The 19,639-nt window shown below is 45.4% G+C and overlaps 1 protein-coding gene across 9 annotated transcripts in view; it reads right to left on the bottom strand.

Annotated features, from left to right (window-relative positions):
• The window catches only part of AKAP13 (A-kinase anchoring protein 13), a 324,907-nt gene that overhangs the window by 27,792 nt on the left and 277,476 nt on the right, over window positions 1-19,639 (bottom strand). For all 9 annotated transcript variants that reach the window (XM_038746250.1, XM_038746251.1, XM_038746256.1 and 6 more), the window contains 10 exons: window positions 15,205-15,272; window positions 14,133-14,199; window positions 12,322-12,457; window positions 10,352-10,464; window positions 8,884-9,030; window positions 6,772-7,022; window positions 4,222-4,347; window positions 3,963-4,080; window positions 3,214-3,462; window positions 12-88 (listed from right to left, as the gene is read on the bottom strand). In XM_038746250.1, coding sequence (XP_038602178.1) covers window positions 12-88; window positions 3,214-3,462; window positions 3,963-4,080; window positions 4,222-4,347; window positions 6,772-7,022; window positions 8,884-9,030; window positions 10,352-10,464; window positions 12,322-12,457; window positions 14,133-14,199; window positions 15,205-15,272 — 1,352 coding nt within the window. The remainder of the gene's footprint in view (window positions 1-11; window positions 89-3,213; window positions 3,463-3,962; window positions 4,081-4,221; window positions 4,348-6,771; window positions 7,023-8,883; window positions 9,031-10,351; window positions 10,465-12,321; window positions 12,458-14,132; window positions 14,200-15,204; window positions 15,273-19,639) is intronic.

Below are 19,639 nucleotides of genomic sequence, written 5' to 3'. Positions count from 1 at the left end.
GCCTTCCTTACCAGTGAAGCAAAAACGTATTTTTGGTCTTTCTCTTGCAGGAACACCAGTAGATCTGTTAGCAGAACTGCCTGTACTTCTGCAGCAGGCAGAGGGTCAGGAAGAGAGAGGGAGAGAGAAAGGGAGAGGGAGAGAGAGAATGTGACTTTTAAAGAAGAAAATAACCACTTAGCAAGTATCCAGGGCCTGGCCTAACCACCCAGGGGACAAAGAAAACCACAGGCCAATGGAAGGGCTCAGCTGCAGATCAGAATGATCCATATCTCACCTCCTGCCTCCTGAAACCTATTGATGAACCAATCAATCAATCAATGGCATTTACTGAGTGCTTACTATGTGTAGAGCACTGTACTAAGCACAATACAATAAAATTAGCAGATGCTCCCTGCCCATAATGAGTTTACAGCCTAGCCTAATGTCTCTGTGGACAGGGCTAAACCCTGCAGGAACAGAAGGCTGAGTCTTAAAGAAGATTATTCTTCCCTCTCTGCTTGCTCCTCCTCAATCTCTTTTGCTGGCTCTTCCTCTACCTTTCACCTGCTACTTGTGGGGGCGCCTCAGGGCTCTGTACTGAGTCCCCATCTCTTTTCACTTTCCATTCACTCCCATGGAAGCTCATCCGCTCCTAAGGCTTCAACTCCTACCTCCTTGCACACAGCTCCCAGATCAGCGTGGCTTCTTTCTACTAGGCGAGCAACATGGTCTAGTGGAAAAAGCCCGGGCCTCGGAGTCAGAGGACCTGGGTTCTAATCCCGGCTCTGCCCCTTGCCTGCCGTATGACCTAGGGCAAGTTACTTAAATTCCCAGTGCCTTACACTACTCATCTGCAAAGTGCGGATTCAGTATCTGCTATCCCTCTTACTTAGAATGTGAGCCCCATGTGGGACAGGAACCGTGAATGACCTGATTGACTTATGTCTACCCCAGCACTTAGTCGAGGGCTTGGGATATAGTAAGCCCTTAACAAGTACCACTATGATTATTACTGCTATCTACCTCACTAACCCTGACCTCTCTTTTCTGAAATTGCACGTCCTCTTGCCAGCACCCTAAACTGAATATGTCCAAAACCTGACATCCCCCTCTTTCCCTCCAAATCCTTTCCTCTTCCTAACTTTCCCATCACAGTTGACACCAACATCTTCTCTGTGTGTCATGCCCACAACCTTGGAATAAACCTTAACTCCTCCCTCTCTTTCAACACCTCTCCCCCTCCCTATTCAGTTGGTTGCCAAATTGTGTTGGTTCTTCCTCTACATCATTTCTGGAATCTGTCCTTTTCTCTCCAGCTAAACGGTCACTACGTTGGCCCAAGTACTCTCAAGAGAACATGATCTTGTCTAGCTCACCTCTGACCTCTCACCCACATGCTGTCTCTGGCCTGGAACGCCCTACCTCTTCATGTCTGACAGACAATGACTCTCCCCTCCTTCAAAGCCTTACTGAGGGCACATCTCTTCCAAGAGGCCTTTCCTGACTAATCCCTCATTTCCTTTTCTACCACTCCTTTCTGCATAGCCCTGATTTGCTCCCTTTATTCACCACTCCCTCAGACTCACAGCATTTATGTACCTATCCAAAATGTATTGATTTAGATCAATGTCTGTATCCCCCCTAGACTGTAAACTCATTGTGAGCAGGGATGTGTCTGTTTATTGTTGTATTGCACTCTCCCAAGCAATTAGTACAGTGCTCTGCAGAAGTCAGTGCTCAATAAATACGACTGACTGATCGATTGGATTACTATATCAGTCTCCTCACTGGTGTCCCTGCCCCTAATATCTTCCCCCTCCAGGTCATTTTTTTATGTTCAGTGATTACTATGTGCCAGGCACTGTATTAAGTGCAGGCAGATTAAGTGCTTTGTTTAGTGCTTTGCACAAGAGTAAGCACTCAATAAATATGACTGACTGAATGAATATAAGCCATTCAGATTTTACACTGTCCATTCCCCCCATGAACATTTTACATTAATCCCCATTTTACAGATGAGGTAACTGAGGCCCAGAGAAGTGAAGAGACTTGTCCAAGGTCACACAGCAGACAAGTGGCAGAATGGGGAACAGAACCCAGGTCCTTCTGACTTTCAGGTCTGTGTTCTATCCACTACACCACACTGCCCTAACTCACTTCTCTTCCTTAAGTTGATGCAGCTGGGACAACAATGCCCTTCCTTCACATAACTGCACACTCAGGACCCTATGTCCCTTTAGGATTTCACCCTTCTCCTAGCAATCCAAGGTCATGTTCTACTGAACTGAATCCCCCCTTTATCCTGGGATAGGTACGCAGGCAGGCACCACAAACCAATTCCTCCACCTTGCTGACACATCCACTGTCCCTACCCAGTAAGTCTGGGGTTCAGCTGTCTAGTCCAGGGTGATTGGGCTGACTTACAAAATGCCTTCAAAAGCTCAGATTCAACCCCATTCTTTCTCAACCCCGTCCTTGGAAACTGGTACCCACTTCATCAGCCATCTCCATCACCTCCCTGTGACCTGTTACGTCTTTTCCCAGAATTAACGGGAAAGCAACGACTAAAATTGTGCCTTTTCCAGGGATGCCTGATGTCGTAACCTGAGTTGAAGTACCTTTCCATGAAATCCATTTGTTTTAACTCTGGGTGGTAGGGGAAAGGTTGTGAACCAATATTTTTGGGTTTGGTGTGAAACAGAGCTGGTGCCAACGTTTTCCCCACTAAGCTTCCCCTGATATGCAAATCTCAACTCCACTGCACCTCAAGAGAAATGTTCTCCTTCCAATTCTGTGGTCCAGAGAAACCTAACCCTTTGGAAAGGTTGAATGCACTGCACAGAACTGCCTGTTCTTGGCAGGAGTCTGCCTGAGGGCAAGAATGACAAAACACCCCCCTCTCCCTGCGGGAAGCCTCGCAGGCCTTAAAAGCTGTCCTTTCACTATTGGCCCTGGCACTGCTTTAGGGTTCCAACAGCTGGGATCCATTAGTTGTTTCTTTTAAGAAAGAAAAAAACAAATCTGTCAGACCCAGGACAGAGTACAGCTGGCTTCAGGCGACAGCTCTAGGAAATTCAGGGACTTAAAATATCGAGAGGTTTTTCTTCCTCGATGCCTAATCACCAGTTCGATAATTACCGTCCCCACCCTGAAACACAACTTCCCGAAATTAATACTACTGGAACCCCAACCGACTGTTCTTCTGCTGGGGGTGGGGAAGAAGGGCCTCACCTTTTAATCTTCCCGAGGAATTCTTCAGGGACAAAGTTCCATCCCTCACCAGTTTCTTCCTTTTCAAATCTTCCTTTGCAAACATCTGCCCAGTTTTCATTCGCATGATGGATTTACTGTCAGTCTTCAGGTAGATCTCATTCAGCCTCAACTTCTTCTCATAGTTGGCGACTTTGCTGTCGACTGCCCCGATGACATCTTTCACCAAGGCCAGAGCTTGGGTCAGGTCTCGCCCTTCCGCGTCGTTTTCTTGAAAGAGATACGGGGACAGAGTTTTCATCCCTTGAAGGGTTTGGGTTGAGAGAAAGAGACCTTCAGAGGGAGGCACAGAAAGAGAAAGGTGGTGAGAGGGAAAGAGAGAATAAGCAGCGGAAGACAGAAAGGAAGGAGAGAGGGGAGAAAGGAGGAAGAAGAAACAGAAAGGGACACAGAGGGAGAGAGAAGGAGGGAAAGAGGAGAAGGAGGAAGAGAAGAAGAGAGTGGAGAAAGTAGTGGAGAAAAAAGACGAAGGGAGGGAGAAAGGAAAGGTAGGGAGAGAGGGCTTTCTGACTCCAATCCACCAACCTTCCTCTTACGGTTACAGATATGGCTGTCCAACCCATCCCAACCCTAGCTTCTGGGCACAGAACCCACGCTTCAATCCCACCCACTTCAATCAACTTGGCCAGAGGCCCACTCAGGAAGCACCTGTAAGACCTAGAAAACAAACCCAATATTTCAAAAAAAAGCAAAAAAAGGGAGAAACCTACGGCTGGTATACTGCAGAATTCTTTGGAATAACACAGGGTATTTAGTGATCCTTTGAGTGACAAGTAATATGCATTCTGGAATGCCGAGCCTCCTCACTATAGCCGTGCTCATCTTTTTCTGCAAGAGGGGGAAGAAGGGAATTCCACGTTAGCCATGGATAGTGAACCAGTCCTTGCTCATGACCCACGTGGCTTCTACACGCCCCCACCAACTGTCTGCCCGGGGACTTCATCCCTGTCCAGGGAGGGAGGCATTCACCTTGACAAAGGCCTGAAAGCGCTTGTCCTTGTTGTGCAGGTCTTTGAAATAATTCACGGACTGGTTGTGCTGCCCGCAAAACTTGCCGTACGTTTTCTTCAGGCGCTCGGCGTTCTCCCCCGAAAACTACAATAGGATGAGAATGAGGACAAGGTCAAGAGGGAGACAGGGCTGAGTGCTAGCGTTCCGGTCCCCAAATGAAGACCCTCCTCCCGCTGCTCCAGCTCTCAAGACCCAGTGGAGCTCTTGTGTCCAGTGGACCTTATGATCCCCCTCAAATCACAGGGCAGGGGGAAGTTCATTTGGTTCCATATTTCATTCAGGAAACAGAGGCCCACAGACCTCAGTCTTAAATCCCAAAGCAGGGTAATAGAGCTGAGCCTGGAAGAGTTACCCAACTTGAGGCTGGGGGGGAAGTAGAAGAGGGGGGAGAGGGAGAGTAGATTTCTTGGCCTTCTCTGCTATCAACTCATGACTAAGAAATAGAGTAGGATGAGCTTTGTACTTGTGCCTTCACAATCAAGATGACCTTGGGAGGAAAAGACCTTGAGTAATGCTGTATCATGCAAGTCAGTGGAATGTCTTGCCTTGAATTCTGTCTCTGACTGTAGGACCAAAAGATTCTTGGCACACCGTGATGGACAGCACATCTAAAACCCTCCCTTGAGGCTAGACTCCCTCAAGTTATCACCCAATCTCCCACATACTATTCCTCTCCAAACTCCTTGAATGAGTTGTCTACATGCACTGCCTCCACTTCCTCTCCTCCAACGCTTTCCTTGAATCCCTCCAATCTGGCTTCTGCCCTGTTCAATCCACAGAAACTGCCCTCTCTGAGCTCACCGACCACCTTCTGATCACCTTCTTGCCAAATCTAATGGCCTCAACTCCATCCTAATCTTCCTTGGCCTCCCAGATATCTCTGACACTGTGGAAACATGATCTAATCTTGGCCTCACTGACACTGTCCTCTCCTTGTTCTCCTATCTCCCTGGCCTCTCTCTATCAGGCTACTATTCTGCCTCTCCCCCTCTAACTGTGGGAGTCCCTCAGGCTCAGTTCTGGGTCCCCTTCTATTCTCCATCTGCACCAATTCCGTTGGAAAATTCATTTGCTCCCACAGCTTCAACTACTACCTCTATGTGAATGATTCCCAAATCCACATCTCCAGCCCTGATTTTTCTCCTTCTCTGTAGTCTTGTATTTCTTCCTACCTTTAGAACCTCTCTACTTGGCTGTCCTGCTGTCACCTCAAATTGAACATGACTAAGACAGAACTCCTCATCTTCCCACCCAAACCTTGTCCTTTCCTTTGTTTTTGAGCACGACTAGAGTCCCAGTCTCACAAGCCCTTAACCTTGGCATTTCCCTTGACTCATCTCTCTGCATATTCGCTCTGTCACTAAATCCTGTCAGTTCTACTTTCACATCACTAAAATTTGCCCTTTCCTCTCCATCCTAACTGCTACTATGCTACTATGCAGACAGGCACTTATCCTATCCCCCAAAAAATGTTCAGTCCACATCTCCCCACTCCTCATGAAACCTTCAGTAGTTGCCCATCCAGCTTGGCTTCAAACAGAACTTCTTACCATTGGCTTTAAAGCACTCAATGTGCTCACCCCGTCCTTTCTTACCTCACTGATTTCCTATTACAGCTCAGTCCTCATGCTTGGCTCCTCTAGCACCAACTTACTCACTATACCTCAATCTCCTCTATCTCACCACTGACCCCTTGCCTATGTGCTTCCTCCCTCCTGGAACTCCCTCCTCCTCCATAGCCAAAAGACCACCAGTTTCCCCACCTTCAAAGTCTTATTAAAATCACATCTCCTCCGAGAGGCCTCCAACTAAACCCCCATTTCCCTACTCCTTCTCCCTTCTGCATCACCTGTGCACTTGGATCTGTACCCTTTAAGCCACTGATATTCACCCCACAGCACTTAGGTACATATCCAAAATGTATTTATAATGCTGTCTGTCCTGCTAGACAGTAAGCTCCTTGTGGCCAAGGAACATCTCTACCAACTCTGTTGTACTGCACTCTCCCAAATGCCTAGCACACACAGTAAGAGCACAATAAATACTAATGATTGACTGATCCAATATCCATGAATGGGAGGGAAGAAAGGAGGGCAGAGAACCATTAAAAGCATCTCTGGAGTACGACTGGAGTACAATAGTCGCTGCCCATTCACGAGAAATGATTAAACTTGACCTAAGCTGGGTGAAAGTAACCACTGCAATAGGAGAACATTTTTGTTCACCAAAATGTTCAAAGAGTCCTGCAGACACTCTCACATTCTATCTTATTTGCCCCTAGGGGAGACTGGAGCGAAACCATATTCTCCTGGGTTTGACAGGAGACAGACAGAAATAGAAAGAGGAAGTAGAGAGAGAGCGAGAGCCAGAGCCAGAGCCAGAATGCCCTGGAGAGAACATCCAGGAGTGGCTCCAAGACCAGACTCCATTTTGCTCTTGGGTTTTGGGCCACCCTGCCTCTGCTGGGGAAGTGGAAAGGTGAAGGGCAAGGGCCTCTGGGAAACCAACCTGATGCACGAGCACATCCCCTATCCGTGTGATGAGGAAGTTCTTCTCGCTTCGGTCCACCAGGGACTCTTTCTTTCTCTCCAGGATCCTCTGAAAGAACTGACTGTGGATCTTGAGCAGTTCGTCCAGGCAGGGGAAAAGTTTTTCCACCATCTGCTGTTCGAATAGCAGGTCCGTCATCATACCACGGCTGTATACGTCACTCATGATCTTCAAAGTGCGGATGTGATGCAGTTCAGTCTGCAGCAGCTCTGCAGACAGGGAGGGAAGGAGAGAACATTCAAGGCACAAGGTCATCATCTTCATTGTTCACCTCTTTCCCCAGTGGCTTACAAGGCCCCTTCCCCTGGCTCTCCCAATATTTCTGCAACAGTCAGTCTCATTTGTTATGTGCCAAGCACTGTACTAAGTGCTGGGGTCACACAAGATAATCTGGTTGGATGCAGTTTGTGTCCCTCACTGATTCCATCACCCACTGTGTGAACCGAGTGACAGGAACGACAGACAGTGGTATTTGTAAAGTGCTTGCTAGAGTCAAACACTATGCTAAGCACTGAGGTAGACACAAGACTATCATATAGGATCACTACTCTCCTTGATCACAGCAAGACTACCTGAAAACAATAATAATAATAATAATAATAATAAATAAAACAACCACTGTATTTAAGCACTTACTAAGTTCCAAGCACTGTACTAAGTGCTGGTGTAGACATAAGATAATCAGGTCCCACATGGGACTCACAGTCTGAAGTAGGAGGGAGAACAGGTATTTGAATCCCCATTTTGCAGATGAGGGAATTGAGGCACAAAGAAGTGAAGTGACTTGCCCAAGGTCAAACAGCAGAAAAGACAATAACCCAGATCCTCTGACTCCCAAGCCAATGTTCTTTCCAATAAGCCACGCTCCTCCAGTAATCATCAATTCTATCAACTGGAGAAACAAGTGATCCTACTCAGCAGTAGAATATCCCCCATTTTTGACCTATCTCCATCCAACCCAATGCTCATGTCTTTCTCCCCCATCTCCTTCTCAGCTTCACTACCTTCAGCATCACTCCTTTCCTGTCTTTGAAAAAGCCACCTCCTCTAGGAAGCCTTCACTGATTAATCACTCTACCTCTGCAGTCTAATGCACTTACCTGGTCATTTCTTTGTCATTCATTCATTTATCATTTCTATTTTTTATATATAGTTTAGTGCTCTTTCGTATTTAGTTTTTTTAAGGGCATCTGTTAAGTGCTTACTATATGTCAAACACTGTTCGAAGCACTGGAGTAGAAACAAGCTAATCAGGTTGGGCACAGTCCCTGTTCCACATTACACTGTCTTCAACTTTTATTGTATGTTCCCAAATGCCTAGCACAGTGCCCTCCACAAGGCAGATGCTCAGTACAGCATCCTGCACACAATAGGTGCTCAATAAATACTGTGAATGGCGATGAAAAGTAGTAAATGTCACTGACCCTGACAGATAAGTGCATAAGTACAAATGTTAATGCTCTACGTTACTTCCTATTATCTATAATTTATTTTAATTTCTCTTTCCCACTAGATTGAAGCTCTTTGAGGGCAAGGATCATGTTTACTGATCATGTCTACGGGCCTGGGAATCAGAAGGTCATGGGTTCTAATCCCAGCTTCTCCCCTTGTGTGTTACACGAACTTCACTTCCCCGTGCCTCAGTTCCCTCATTTGTAAAATGGGGTTAAGATTGTTAACCCTATGTGGGACAGGGACTGTGTCCAACCTGATTAGGTTGTATCTACCCCAGCGGTATCTACCCCAGCGCTTAGGAAAGTGCCTGGCACATAGTAAGCACTTAACCAATACCATAATTATAATTTTTATTATTATTACTATTAATTTTATTACACCCTCATATGGGTTTAGTAGAGTGCTCAGCATATAGCAGATGCTCAATAAGTACTATAAATTGACGGTTGGAAGACAAAAAACAGAATATATGAAAGGTGGATATGTAAAGCTCAGACTTGTAATGCTCTAAAAAGATGGGAAAAAGCACTAGACTGTGAGTAAAGCATACAATTTCCTAAAATTGGTTCCTGGAAAAATCACACAGTAATCCCATAACAAAATGAGAAAGCTCACCGTAAATCACTTCTTGCCTTTTCACCATATCCTTGTGCTGTTGGTTGAGAAACTTGGTGTCTACAACCTGGCTCCAAGACTCTGCTTCCAGCTGCTTTGATTCCATCTCAAAATCCCCCATAAGCTGTCCTTCATTCATGTCTGTTCCTGTCCCACAGCAAAGAAGAACTCAATAATCAAGGTTTAGGTCTGGCATCCCTAAAAAGGTCATTTTCCTTACAACAAGTAGTAGTAGACCACTTGTGCTTCGCTGTTCCAGGTATTTGGAAAAAGCAGAGCATAAAAGTGGTCCACATTCTCTGCCACAAAGAGCTTACACTCTAAAGGTTGGGGAGTGGGTGACAATCATAAAGATACTTACCACATGACATAACCAATTCCCTTCATGAACACACACATGGCAGAGACGTTTTTGAACTATATTCCTCAGCCTTAAGTGTGCTGAGGGCTTGCTTGCTAAAGAGACATGTGGAACCAAAGCTTTGGTGAAGGGATTAAGATGTTCTCTTTGTTTAACATTTGGGCAGGAGTCTGGGCTACCTAACTTTGAGTCTCATAGCCTAGTGGTCCAGTCCCTCCTCTGAAGGGTGGTTCACTAAGTTCATAAGGAAGTTCACACTTGGTTCAGGTCACTGGTATTCTGCTACAACAGGACAACTGCGACTGCTACGTTGACCTCACTCCAATGTTTAAAGGAGTCATCTCATGTCTCATCTAACAGATCCCTAGCTTTTTCTCCGGTAACTAATTATGGTCACATGATTTCACCTAAACCCCTTTTGCACCAGCTGAAAATTCCTGGAGAAAGTCACTGAATTTTTTTTTTTTTAAATAGCTTCGTAGTAACTTATTTAGCAGTCAAAATGGAAGTATTGACACTGACACGGATGAATGTACGTTGATAGTTTTAACTTTAGCATTCTAGTGAGACCACTGAAGTCTGACTTGCATCAAGGTGCACAGATTTGCAGTGCTCCCTTCAGACTCATGCTTCTCCAATTAATTCTGAGCAAGTAGTCCACAGTATCAAATCTTTTAGGTGGTCTCATGTACATAAGGTGGATAAATGGGGCTTTTGTGTTCTCCACAGTTTCAAGGCTATGTCTGCTAGCTTGTCCTGAGGGTACGTAAAAATCAGAGGGCAGAAAAATATTTTTCCATTGTCTAGTTGCCAGAGATCAAAACAACAACTCTGGTCACTGTGGACCTCATCTGGCAAGTGGACAAGAAAGGTGATTGCCAATTTAATGTAAGAGAGCTCCCCTGAGTCAACATCACTTATGGCTATTTACTTAATTAATCCACATCATTTCCCTGTGAGATAGAAGAAGGAGCAGGCAACATGTATCCTCTCTGTCAGACAGGGAAATGGAAGTGCAGAGAGGTTAACCTATTTATCCTGACTTCCCACTGGTATTTGGAAACTATCTCTTCTCCAGACTGGATGAATTGGCCCTGATTCTCTTACCTTCATCAGTGAGTGATTCTGTGGATTCATTAACCTTGCTGATTTTATTTAAGGAGTCTGTGGAGTGAGACAGGAATTTCCAGGTAGTGGACATGCTCTCATCATTGCCAACTCTAGGAATGAAAGGAAGCACAGAATGTCAACCATCCTTTGCAAACTATGTATATAAGGTGACTTCAATTAACTATTTGCTTCATAGGAATCCACACAAAGGACACATGCCACGAACACAGCTCTAATACTCTCAATGAAGCAGATGGATGAAACAGAAGGGGAAAATTGTGACCAAATCTCCCCCTGAAAACTGGAACCATTAGGTTGCAATTGCTTCCTAAAGCAGGGACCCATAACTTTTACTTCTACTCTATTGTCCCAATCATCAAATACCATGTTCTATCTGCAGTTAGTGCTCAGTGAGTACTAATGAGGATGATGACAATAATGCATGAAACTTTCTTTGAATGATTTTAGCTTTTTAGTGAGAAATTTTTATCAGGGGTGTCAAAGGGATTTCTCAGTGCACTGTACAGTAATTTCTCGGTCTAATCTTTGTAACGAAATAATTGATCAACGTATTTACTGAGCACTTACTGTGTGCCCAGCACTATACTAAGTGCTTGTCAGAGTACAGTACAAAAGAGCTAGTAGATAGATTCCCAGCCCACAATGAGTTTACAGTCTAGAGAATAATAACAACAATATTAATAATAAATAACCACTGTGGTATTTGTAAAGTGCTTACTACATGCCAAGCACTGTATTAAGCGCTGGGGTAGTTCCAAGACAAACAGATCCCAAATGGGGCTCACAGTTTAAGTAGAAGTAACAGGTTTTGAATTCCCATTTTGCAGAAGGGAGAACTGAGGCACCAAGAAGTTAAGCAACTTGCCCATGGTCAGGCAGCAGACAAGTGGTGGAGTCAGGATTAGAACCCAGGTCCTCCAACTGCCAGGTCTTTGATCTTTCCACTAGACCACTCTGCCTCAAGAGATGAAATACATTAGCTCGTTGTGGTCACTGAACATTACATATTCCTCTTCCAAACGCTTAGTACAGCACTTGGCACACAGTAAGTGCTCAATAAATATGACTGATCAATTGATTTTTTCCTCTCTCCTCGCATTCCACTCCCAAAATGCTCCTATGATGAGCACTATGGCCGTAAGTAGCTTTCCATGTCTGTCTGTTCCCAATCAAAACCAAATGGGATCATTTGCCGCAGGCAGGTTTTCAAGTAGTGGGCCAGCCAATTAAGTGAACCCATCCAGATGCATGTGAAACTTGAAGAGGCTGGCTAGCGCCAACCGCAAAACCATAAATCCATTGAGACATCTTGAGGATTTGGAAATGGACGTTTAAAGAGTCTGTTTAGATGTCTTCAGACCCTAGCTAGCTTAGTCTTGGCAACCTAACTTCAGTCTCTGATGGTGTCCTACCTGTCTGGTGTTTACCTATCACAGCAGCATGGCCCAGTGGAAAGAGCCCACACCTGGGCATCAGAGGAACTGGGTTCTAATTCCAGTTCCACTTGTCGGCTGGGGGACCTTGAGGTAAGTCATTTCATTTCTCTGTGCCTATGTCCTCCCATGTGGGACAGGAATCATGTCCAAAGCGATAACCTTGTATCTACCCCAGCACTCAGAGTAGTGTATGGCACATAGGAAAAGCTTAACAAATACCATAATTAATTAATTAACAGCCCCTGTCTCACAATCAGCTGCTGATTCCTGATAACAGGCTTCCTTCTGTCTAGAGAGCAGGCGGAATCCCTGGATCATAACAGTAGGGGCAGGGTCTTTTCCAGAATGGTGACTTGCCTGCAGTTTAATGGAGGGCTACAGATTTGAGGGAGGCTCATTTCAAACCTTTTCAATCAGCATTCACTTAAAAGCCTGTTTTCAGTGCTTGGTTCAAGTACAGCCCCTGTGCTTCCCGAAAGCTAGTGTCTTACCCAGGGACCCCCAACTAACCCGGCAATATTCTGGATGGAGATGCTCTTGGAAAGAGCTGAGCTCTGCTGCGATCGCCTGCTGTTGAATAGAGGAACCATGGTGGTCTCGTCAGGCACGAGGATTGCAGACCGAGGCCGCTCCTTGGGCTGGGAGGCTGGAAGACAATGACCAGCCAGATGAGAAACATGACACTCAACATTGCTCACCTACCTGGGAATCAGTGTGGAATACATTAAATAAATGCTGAAAAAGCAGCCTAGATCCTCTTCCCATGGCAACTGGTCACTCCTACTTCTAAATTCCACCTTGATAACTTAGAGGAATTAGGTTGACTGAGACAGAATCAAATTCAGAGAGGAAATGGCCATTGGTCTCATCTGGGCCACGCATGGTGGCCCCTGAAAGCCCAACATGCTTCCAAATCAGACCTGACCAGGGGATCTTGAGCGGGACTGATCACACACCCCTATTTAGCCAGGACAGAACCAGATTTTTGTAGGCCCCCCACAAGCGATGTTCAAAACACTTGTAACTGTCTCATACTTGGGACTGCCCCAGGAAAATTGGCTAAGCTATTCTGCACTGACCCCCACCTCTTCTCCACAAGAGCCACTCTGCTTACTTTTAATGTTTGGACTTCCCTTCCCAGACTGTAGCATGTTCACTGCGGGGTCAGTTGAGGTCCCATTGCCATTCTGGGACTTGAGGTACAGGGGTCGCTTTATTCCTACAAGCTTGGGCTGTTGTCTTGATATCTCAACTTTTGACCATTCCAGTTCAGTTGGGAATCAGGTCCTTACTGCTATCTCAGAGAAACCCAAGAGAAGACCTGAAATTCCAACATGGCCTCAAAAGCAACCCAGTCCCACAAGGACCTACAGGTAGTTGAGCTAGGCCAGCCCACCCAAGGTCACTATCGACAGGGATGAGACCAGGTTGCCTTCAAGATGATGAAGAGTGAGTTGCTACTCAGCAACCACTCACCTTGCTCTGAGTTTTCCACTACTGGCATTAAGGCCTACAGTCTATGAGCCTGCTGTTGGGTAGGGTCCATCTCTATATGTTGCCAACTTGTACTTCCCAAGTGCTTAGTACAGTGCTCTGCACACAGTATGCACTCAATAAATACGATTGAATGAATGAATGAAGGCCAACTTCAAGATTCATAATGCTTTTCAACAGGTAAAACAGAACCTCTTAAGCACCCAGAACCGGCTCCCTTAAAACAAATCCTCAACTTCTAAACTCTCCTGACAAATTCTCCCCCTTCTAGACTGTGAGCCCGTTGTTGGGTAGGGACCGTCTCTATATGCTGTCAACTTGTACTTCCCAAGTGTTTAGTACAGTGCTCTGCACACAGTAAGCGCTCAATAAATATGATTGAATGAATGAATGAAAAGGTCTTTTGGCGGTGTGAAACCTGATGACATGTGAAGTGCCTGGGAAATGCTTGGGAAAGGGGACAGGCACATTATCCATGGGTTGTTCAAATGAGATTGTGATTAAACCCAAATGAGTTGTGACTTTGTATCTGAAGTCCCTAGGTGATGAGTGAATGGGTGGACATGGGAGGGCTGATAAGGGAGGCAGCGGGGTGTAAAGAAAGCCACTGTAGACAGAGGCGTGGACATGTTAGCTCCTCCACCCCTCTGAAAACCCAATGTGGTTTTGGAAGTGGACTGCTAGTTCAAGGGTCACTGGATTCTGGGAATCTGACATCCATCAGACATCAGAACCAGTACACAAAGCTGTGATTTAGGAACTGGTCATGTATTGGACGGAAGGAGAAATGTGAGAAGGAAGAGGAAGGCGCGACTAGGGCAACTTACGTTTGTTTCTCATGATCACTGTGGGCAATGACGAGGTATCATGGGCCTGAAGATTCCCCTTTGGTTGCTAGGAGCAAAACAATATGATTAAATTTTGTTGAATGAGGCTTGAGGGAAGACTGTTTCTAGACTCTGCTCAATGTCAATTCCCCCAGTGACAGGACTCCACACAGGACTGGTTAATCCCCAGCTACAATGCCGAAAGGAATTTACAACTAACCTCTTCAGCGGTGTTATCCAACACATAGTTAGCTTAAGTCCTTAGAGATATGAACAATGATTGATTTAAATCATTAGGAAGAGCAGGGTCTGTGTTTGCAGATTAGATGAGCACACAGGAAAAACTACAATTTATAAGGAATCACAGGTGTGTTTGTGGGTGGGTAAACAGATATCTTCCTTCATGAAGAGCTCGGGGAGGCAGTATTTAGAAGGGGAAGACACAAGGTGAATGGAAAGGAAGGCAACTTCCCATGACTGCCACCAAAATATAGCATCCTAACAATTACATAATGGCCTAAGCACACAGTCTGATTGATAAAGAATTCCCAAATCACATTCATATTATGAGATCTTCACGCCAAAGACAAGTACCATTGGCATAGTGGACCTTCTTTCTCTGTGCCTGCTACCAGGGGTAGAGGTTGGGCGAAGTGAGGAGTAGAGCCTGCTATATAGCATGGCATCTACCTTGAGGGCATCTACTCTGCTTCTCCTACTCTTCAGGTACAAGACCTTTAACCTCGGCCTGTTTCCCACTTTAGAACTGGGAGCAAGACAGGTGGGTGGATATTTTGAGGGGACAAGGCAACATAATTTCAAACCTAATTACAGAGCTGTTACAGTGTCTTACACCCCCATAGGTACAGAGATTATAGCCACTTTCAGGACATTTAAGTCACACATTTATGTTCCAAAGGATATAGCATCCATTTAAACTAGAAATAATTACTGTGTTACTTTATAGATTTGATTCAAAATGGGTAAACGGCTACTGAATGCTTCCTATTGATTTTCCAAGGGAGATTCAAGTCTTTTTCCTTTAACCCTCCCTCAGCCTGGATCTCCTTACCTTCATTTTGACCTTGGCACAGGAAGCCAGGCTCTCTCGGCACCCCCTGTGGACAAAGACACTGCAATCTGCAAAGAAAACAAATTCAGAGTCACACACCCCAACAAAGTCACAAAGCCCGGGTCCAAGGGGGCTGCCTCCCAATTGCCTCAGCTGCTAGCTGAAATCTCGGACAGTAGGAAGCCTGGTTACTTTTGCCTCCTGGGCAGCGAATCTGGAATGTCAGAAAGAAACTAGAAGCTGGATTCATCACAGATTAGGGATCTGAAATATCACGGGCAGGAAGTTGAGTGGTGGCCAATTCTAGGAGCCAAAAGCTAGTCTTTAAAAACAAATATTTGTGTCACCAAGCGGTCAAGGAGGAGAAAGAGAACCTGGGCCCCATCCCAGAGAAATGAGTTGCTCTGCAATTTGCATGTCTGTGGCAGTGGCCCCTGGAATTTGAGCCATCTACCTGTGGGTACCTTTCTGTTCCCGATCTGGCCTTCCACTGCCTGCTTGCCAAATGCAGATCTACACTGGTGAGGGCTTCTAATCCACCTGAAAGGGGCAGGCCCCATCCAATAATGTGACTTATTGAAAGGGGCTGACTACTTTGACCCCAGCAGGGGGCATGCTGACCTCTTTTCACCCTCTCCCCACCCCCATAACAACAACAAAAAATGATCCCCACTGGCCATGGAAACAATTCTCTTTGGTTCTCTATTTCATTTCTTCTTCTCACTTTGCAAACAACAGACCATTGACATAAACTCCCTCTTCCTCAACTTGGTCTGCCTGCTGCTGTTATTCTGGAGGTACCAAGGGCAGAATTGTGAGAGACGGACAGATGGACAGAGGGAACAGATGGACTTTGGTCTGGGAGACAAACATGGCAAAGCTCTCACTGCCTTCACCCCACTGTTCTCCCCATCTACAAAGTCCTTCGGAAATCCCATCACCTCCAAGAGGCCTTCCCTGACTAAACTCTCATCTCCCCCTCCTTTTTCCCCCCTCCCCAACTGCCACTTAAGCACTTCCACATCACCAAAGTGCTTGGATACTCACCCGCAGCCCCCGGAAAATTTGTGTACATATCTTATATTCTGTGATTTTCTCCTTTTTGTATTTATCTTAGTGTCCTTCTGCCTGCTAGATTGTAAGCACCTCAAGTCTGCTGCTAGATTTTGAGGAATCAGTTCCGCTAAACCTGCTGCACGCTCTCAAGTGCTTAGGACAGGGCTCAGAACACACTATTGATTAATCGATCAATCGAGGCAGGTGGGCTTTACAGAGAGGCACTCACCCAGGAAATCAACAGCTGGGCAACTGTTAACCAACAGTGACATCTTTAACACTGGCTACTTACGTCCTGTCAGACACCTCAGTTGAGGTATCTGACACCCTTCAGGGGCCTCTGCCCTCCTGGCAGCTGGATTCTTCTGACATGGTTTCAATCACCCTTCAGTAGAGGGCAACTCTACCAGTTGCTGCCAGTTGGGTCTACACTCTAATAACCACTAATTTCTGGCCCCCTGAAAATCACTGAGCCTGATGCCATCCACCACTAGTGAATTCTGATTTTCTAATTTAGAAGTCTGGAGGGATTCCTTTAACCCATAGGCCCTAGTGCAATTCCAATTCTGGGTCTGACCAGTGGGCCCTAACAGGGGTATCAGAGGACACTAGGAGGGATATTTTGATAGTGGCTCTTCTTGACATCCATTCTCATTGTAGGGGTGGGCCATCTAACTTTCCTACCTTCTCCCTCTAATAATCCATTAATCCATCTATTTTCTATTAATTCATCTCACTCTTGCAGCACTCCTAACTCTTTTTTCTCACCAACTGTGGGAATATTAATCAATCAATGACATTTATTAAGCACTTACTGTGTGTACAGTACTGTACTAAGCATTTGAGAGAGTTCAATACAATATCCATTCATTCATTTAACCATATGTATTGAGTGCTTACTGTGGGCAGAGCATTGTACTAGGTGCTTAGGAGAGTACAATATAACAATAAACAGATGCATTCCCTGCCCACAACAAGCCTGGAAGACATGACACCTTCCAACAAGAAGCTTTCAATCTAGAGGGGGAGTCAGACTTTAAAATACATTTCAGCTAGGGGATGCTGGAGAATAAAAGGATATGCATATAATTGCTACGGGGCTAAGAGTGGGATGGAAATCAAGTGCTTAAGGGGTTCAGGTCCAAAAGCATAGGTGACGCAGAATGGAGGGTGTGTAAATGGGAGGGGTTCTAATCCCGGCACTGTCACTTGCCTGCTGTGTGACCTTGGACAAGTCACTTAACTTTGATGGACCTCAGTTTTCTGATCTATAAAATGGGTATTCAATACTTGTTCTCCCTCTTATTAAGAATGCGGGCCTCAGGTAGGATAGGGACTGCGTTTGACGTGACTACCTTGTATCTATCCAGTGCTTAGTACAGAGTTGGCACATGGTAAGAGCTTAACAATATTGTTGCTATAACTATCATTATTAATAATAAATAATTTGTGGGCAGGGAATGTCACTGTTTATTGTCGTATAGTATTTTCCCAAGTGCTGCACACAGTAGGTGCTTAATAAATACAATTGAATGAAATAATTTAAACTTAATTGTAATCACCCAGAATAATACCAGAGATCCCTAATTTATCCCAGCGCTTGGTACAGTGCTTGGTGCATAGTAAACACTTAACATACCATAATTACTATGTTATCTCTGAGCCCTGCAAGCTTCAGGTGGCCTAGAGAAAAGCCAGATGTCCATCTGGGCAGCTTCTGATGGAGATTTGGGCTGGAGATACCGATCCTCCAGGAATTGGATAGTCCAGCGAGGGTAGTCACCCTTTCCGAACATTCCCAGACAAAGGTGGAAGCTGGGGGTAGGATGCTGGGCCTGGAAGGAGAAAGCTCTATACTTAGATCCTCCACTCAGGAAGGTTCCTTTTCTTCTCTCTCTCGTGGGGTGCAGGAACACCTCTGCCCTCAACTCCGGTCCACGGGAAAGGCCGTGATGCTCCTCAGCATTTACAAAGGTGGTTTTTGCAGGCAATAGCCATGTGAAGTCCCTGAGGCTGAAATGGTTCTGGAATAGACTGAAGCCCCCTGGGTCCAGCCCTTGGAAGTTGTTTTGGCTGATGACTCCTTACAAACTCTGGGATCTGCTTGAAGGTGACTAGATGGTAAGCTCTTTGAAGGCAGGGAATGTGTCTCACTCTATTGTACCCCCACAAGCGCTCAGTATAGCAGACTGCACACAGTAAGTCCTCAATAAATAACACTGATTGGCTGACTTGGGCAGATCTTCTATTAAATGGTATTTGTTAAGCAACTACTATGTGCTAGGCACTGTTCTAAGAACTGGGGTAGATAAAAGATAATCCAGTTGGACCTAGTCCCTGTCCCACATAGGGCTCACAGTCTTACCCATCATTATGCAGATAACTGAGGCACAGAGAAGTGTAGTGACTTGCCTAAGGCCACACAGCAGACAAGTGGCAGAGCTGGGAATGAAACTCCAGTTGTTTTCTGGGGGAAAGGAAGCTGTGACCAGCAGGGATGTGAATGACTTGGAGGTGATTTTGTGGAAGGTACGAACTAGTGAATAATTTTACAATCAGCAATGCCTGAAAAGTAGAAACAGCAAAACCCAAGATAAAGATGGCACACTAAACTCAATTATGACTCTCTTTCAGCCACAGAAAAGTCACACGTGATCTGAGGCAAAGTGGTGGGGGTGGAGCAAAGAGGGGAGGGGAGGAAGGTTATTAGCCGTTATTAAGGAGCCTTAACCCTGCTTCCTGTGCAAGTCAGATACGCCCAGGGAAACTGTTGAACTGAGCAGAGAAATAACAACGACATTTTCTGAAAATCAGAACATAATAAGCCCTTCAAACCCGCAGACAATCCATCATCACGGTATATGTCTCTGTCTTTATATCTTTCCTGAATAAATTCCACTTGAGCCTGACCACAATAAGAAAGAGTAATTTCATCACCTTTGAGGAAAAACTACAGTGTGATGCTTTGTGGTAGAGGCCTAGATACATTTTAGAGAGAAAATCCTAACAATTTGATGAATAACCCCCCAAATTTGTCCACCTCAGGGCTCCTGATACCAATTCCCTTTTCAGAGGCCACAATTTATTAGTGGGCTAGATCTAGATTAGCAGCCACAAATGAGTTCAGTATTTCTGCGAGAAGCAGCATGGCCTAGTAGAAAGAGCACAGTCTTGGGAGTTGGAGGATCTGACTTTAAATTTTGAGTGGAATTTGTTAAGTACTTACTAGGTGCCAATCACCCTATTAAGTGCTGGGGTAGGTAGGAGATGATCGAGTTGGACACAGCCCCTGTCCTACATGGGGGGGGGGGGGGGGCACAATCTAAGAAGGAGGGAATCAGATTTCATCCCCATTTTCCAGATGAGGAAACTGAAGAAT

Source organism: Tachyglossus aculeatus, chromosome 5 (assembly GCF_015852505.1).
Source record: "Tachyglossus aculeatus isolate mTacAcu1 chromosome 5, mTacAcu1.pri, whole genome shotgun sequence".
Lineage (NCBI taxonomy): Eukaryota > Metazoa > Chordata > Mammalia > Monotremata > Tachyglossidae > Tachyglossus > Tachyglossus aculeatus.
This window is presented reverse-complemented; position numbering and strand designations above follow the sequence as displayed.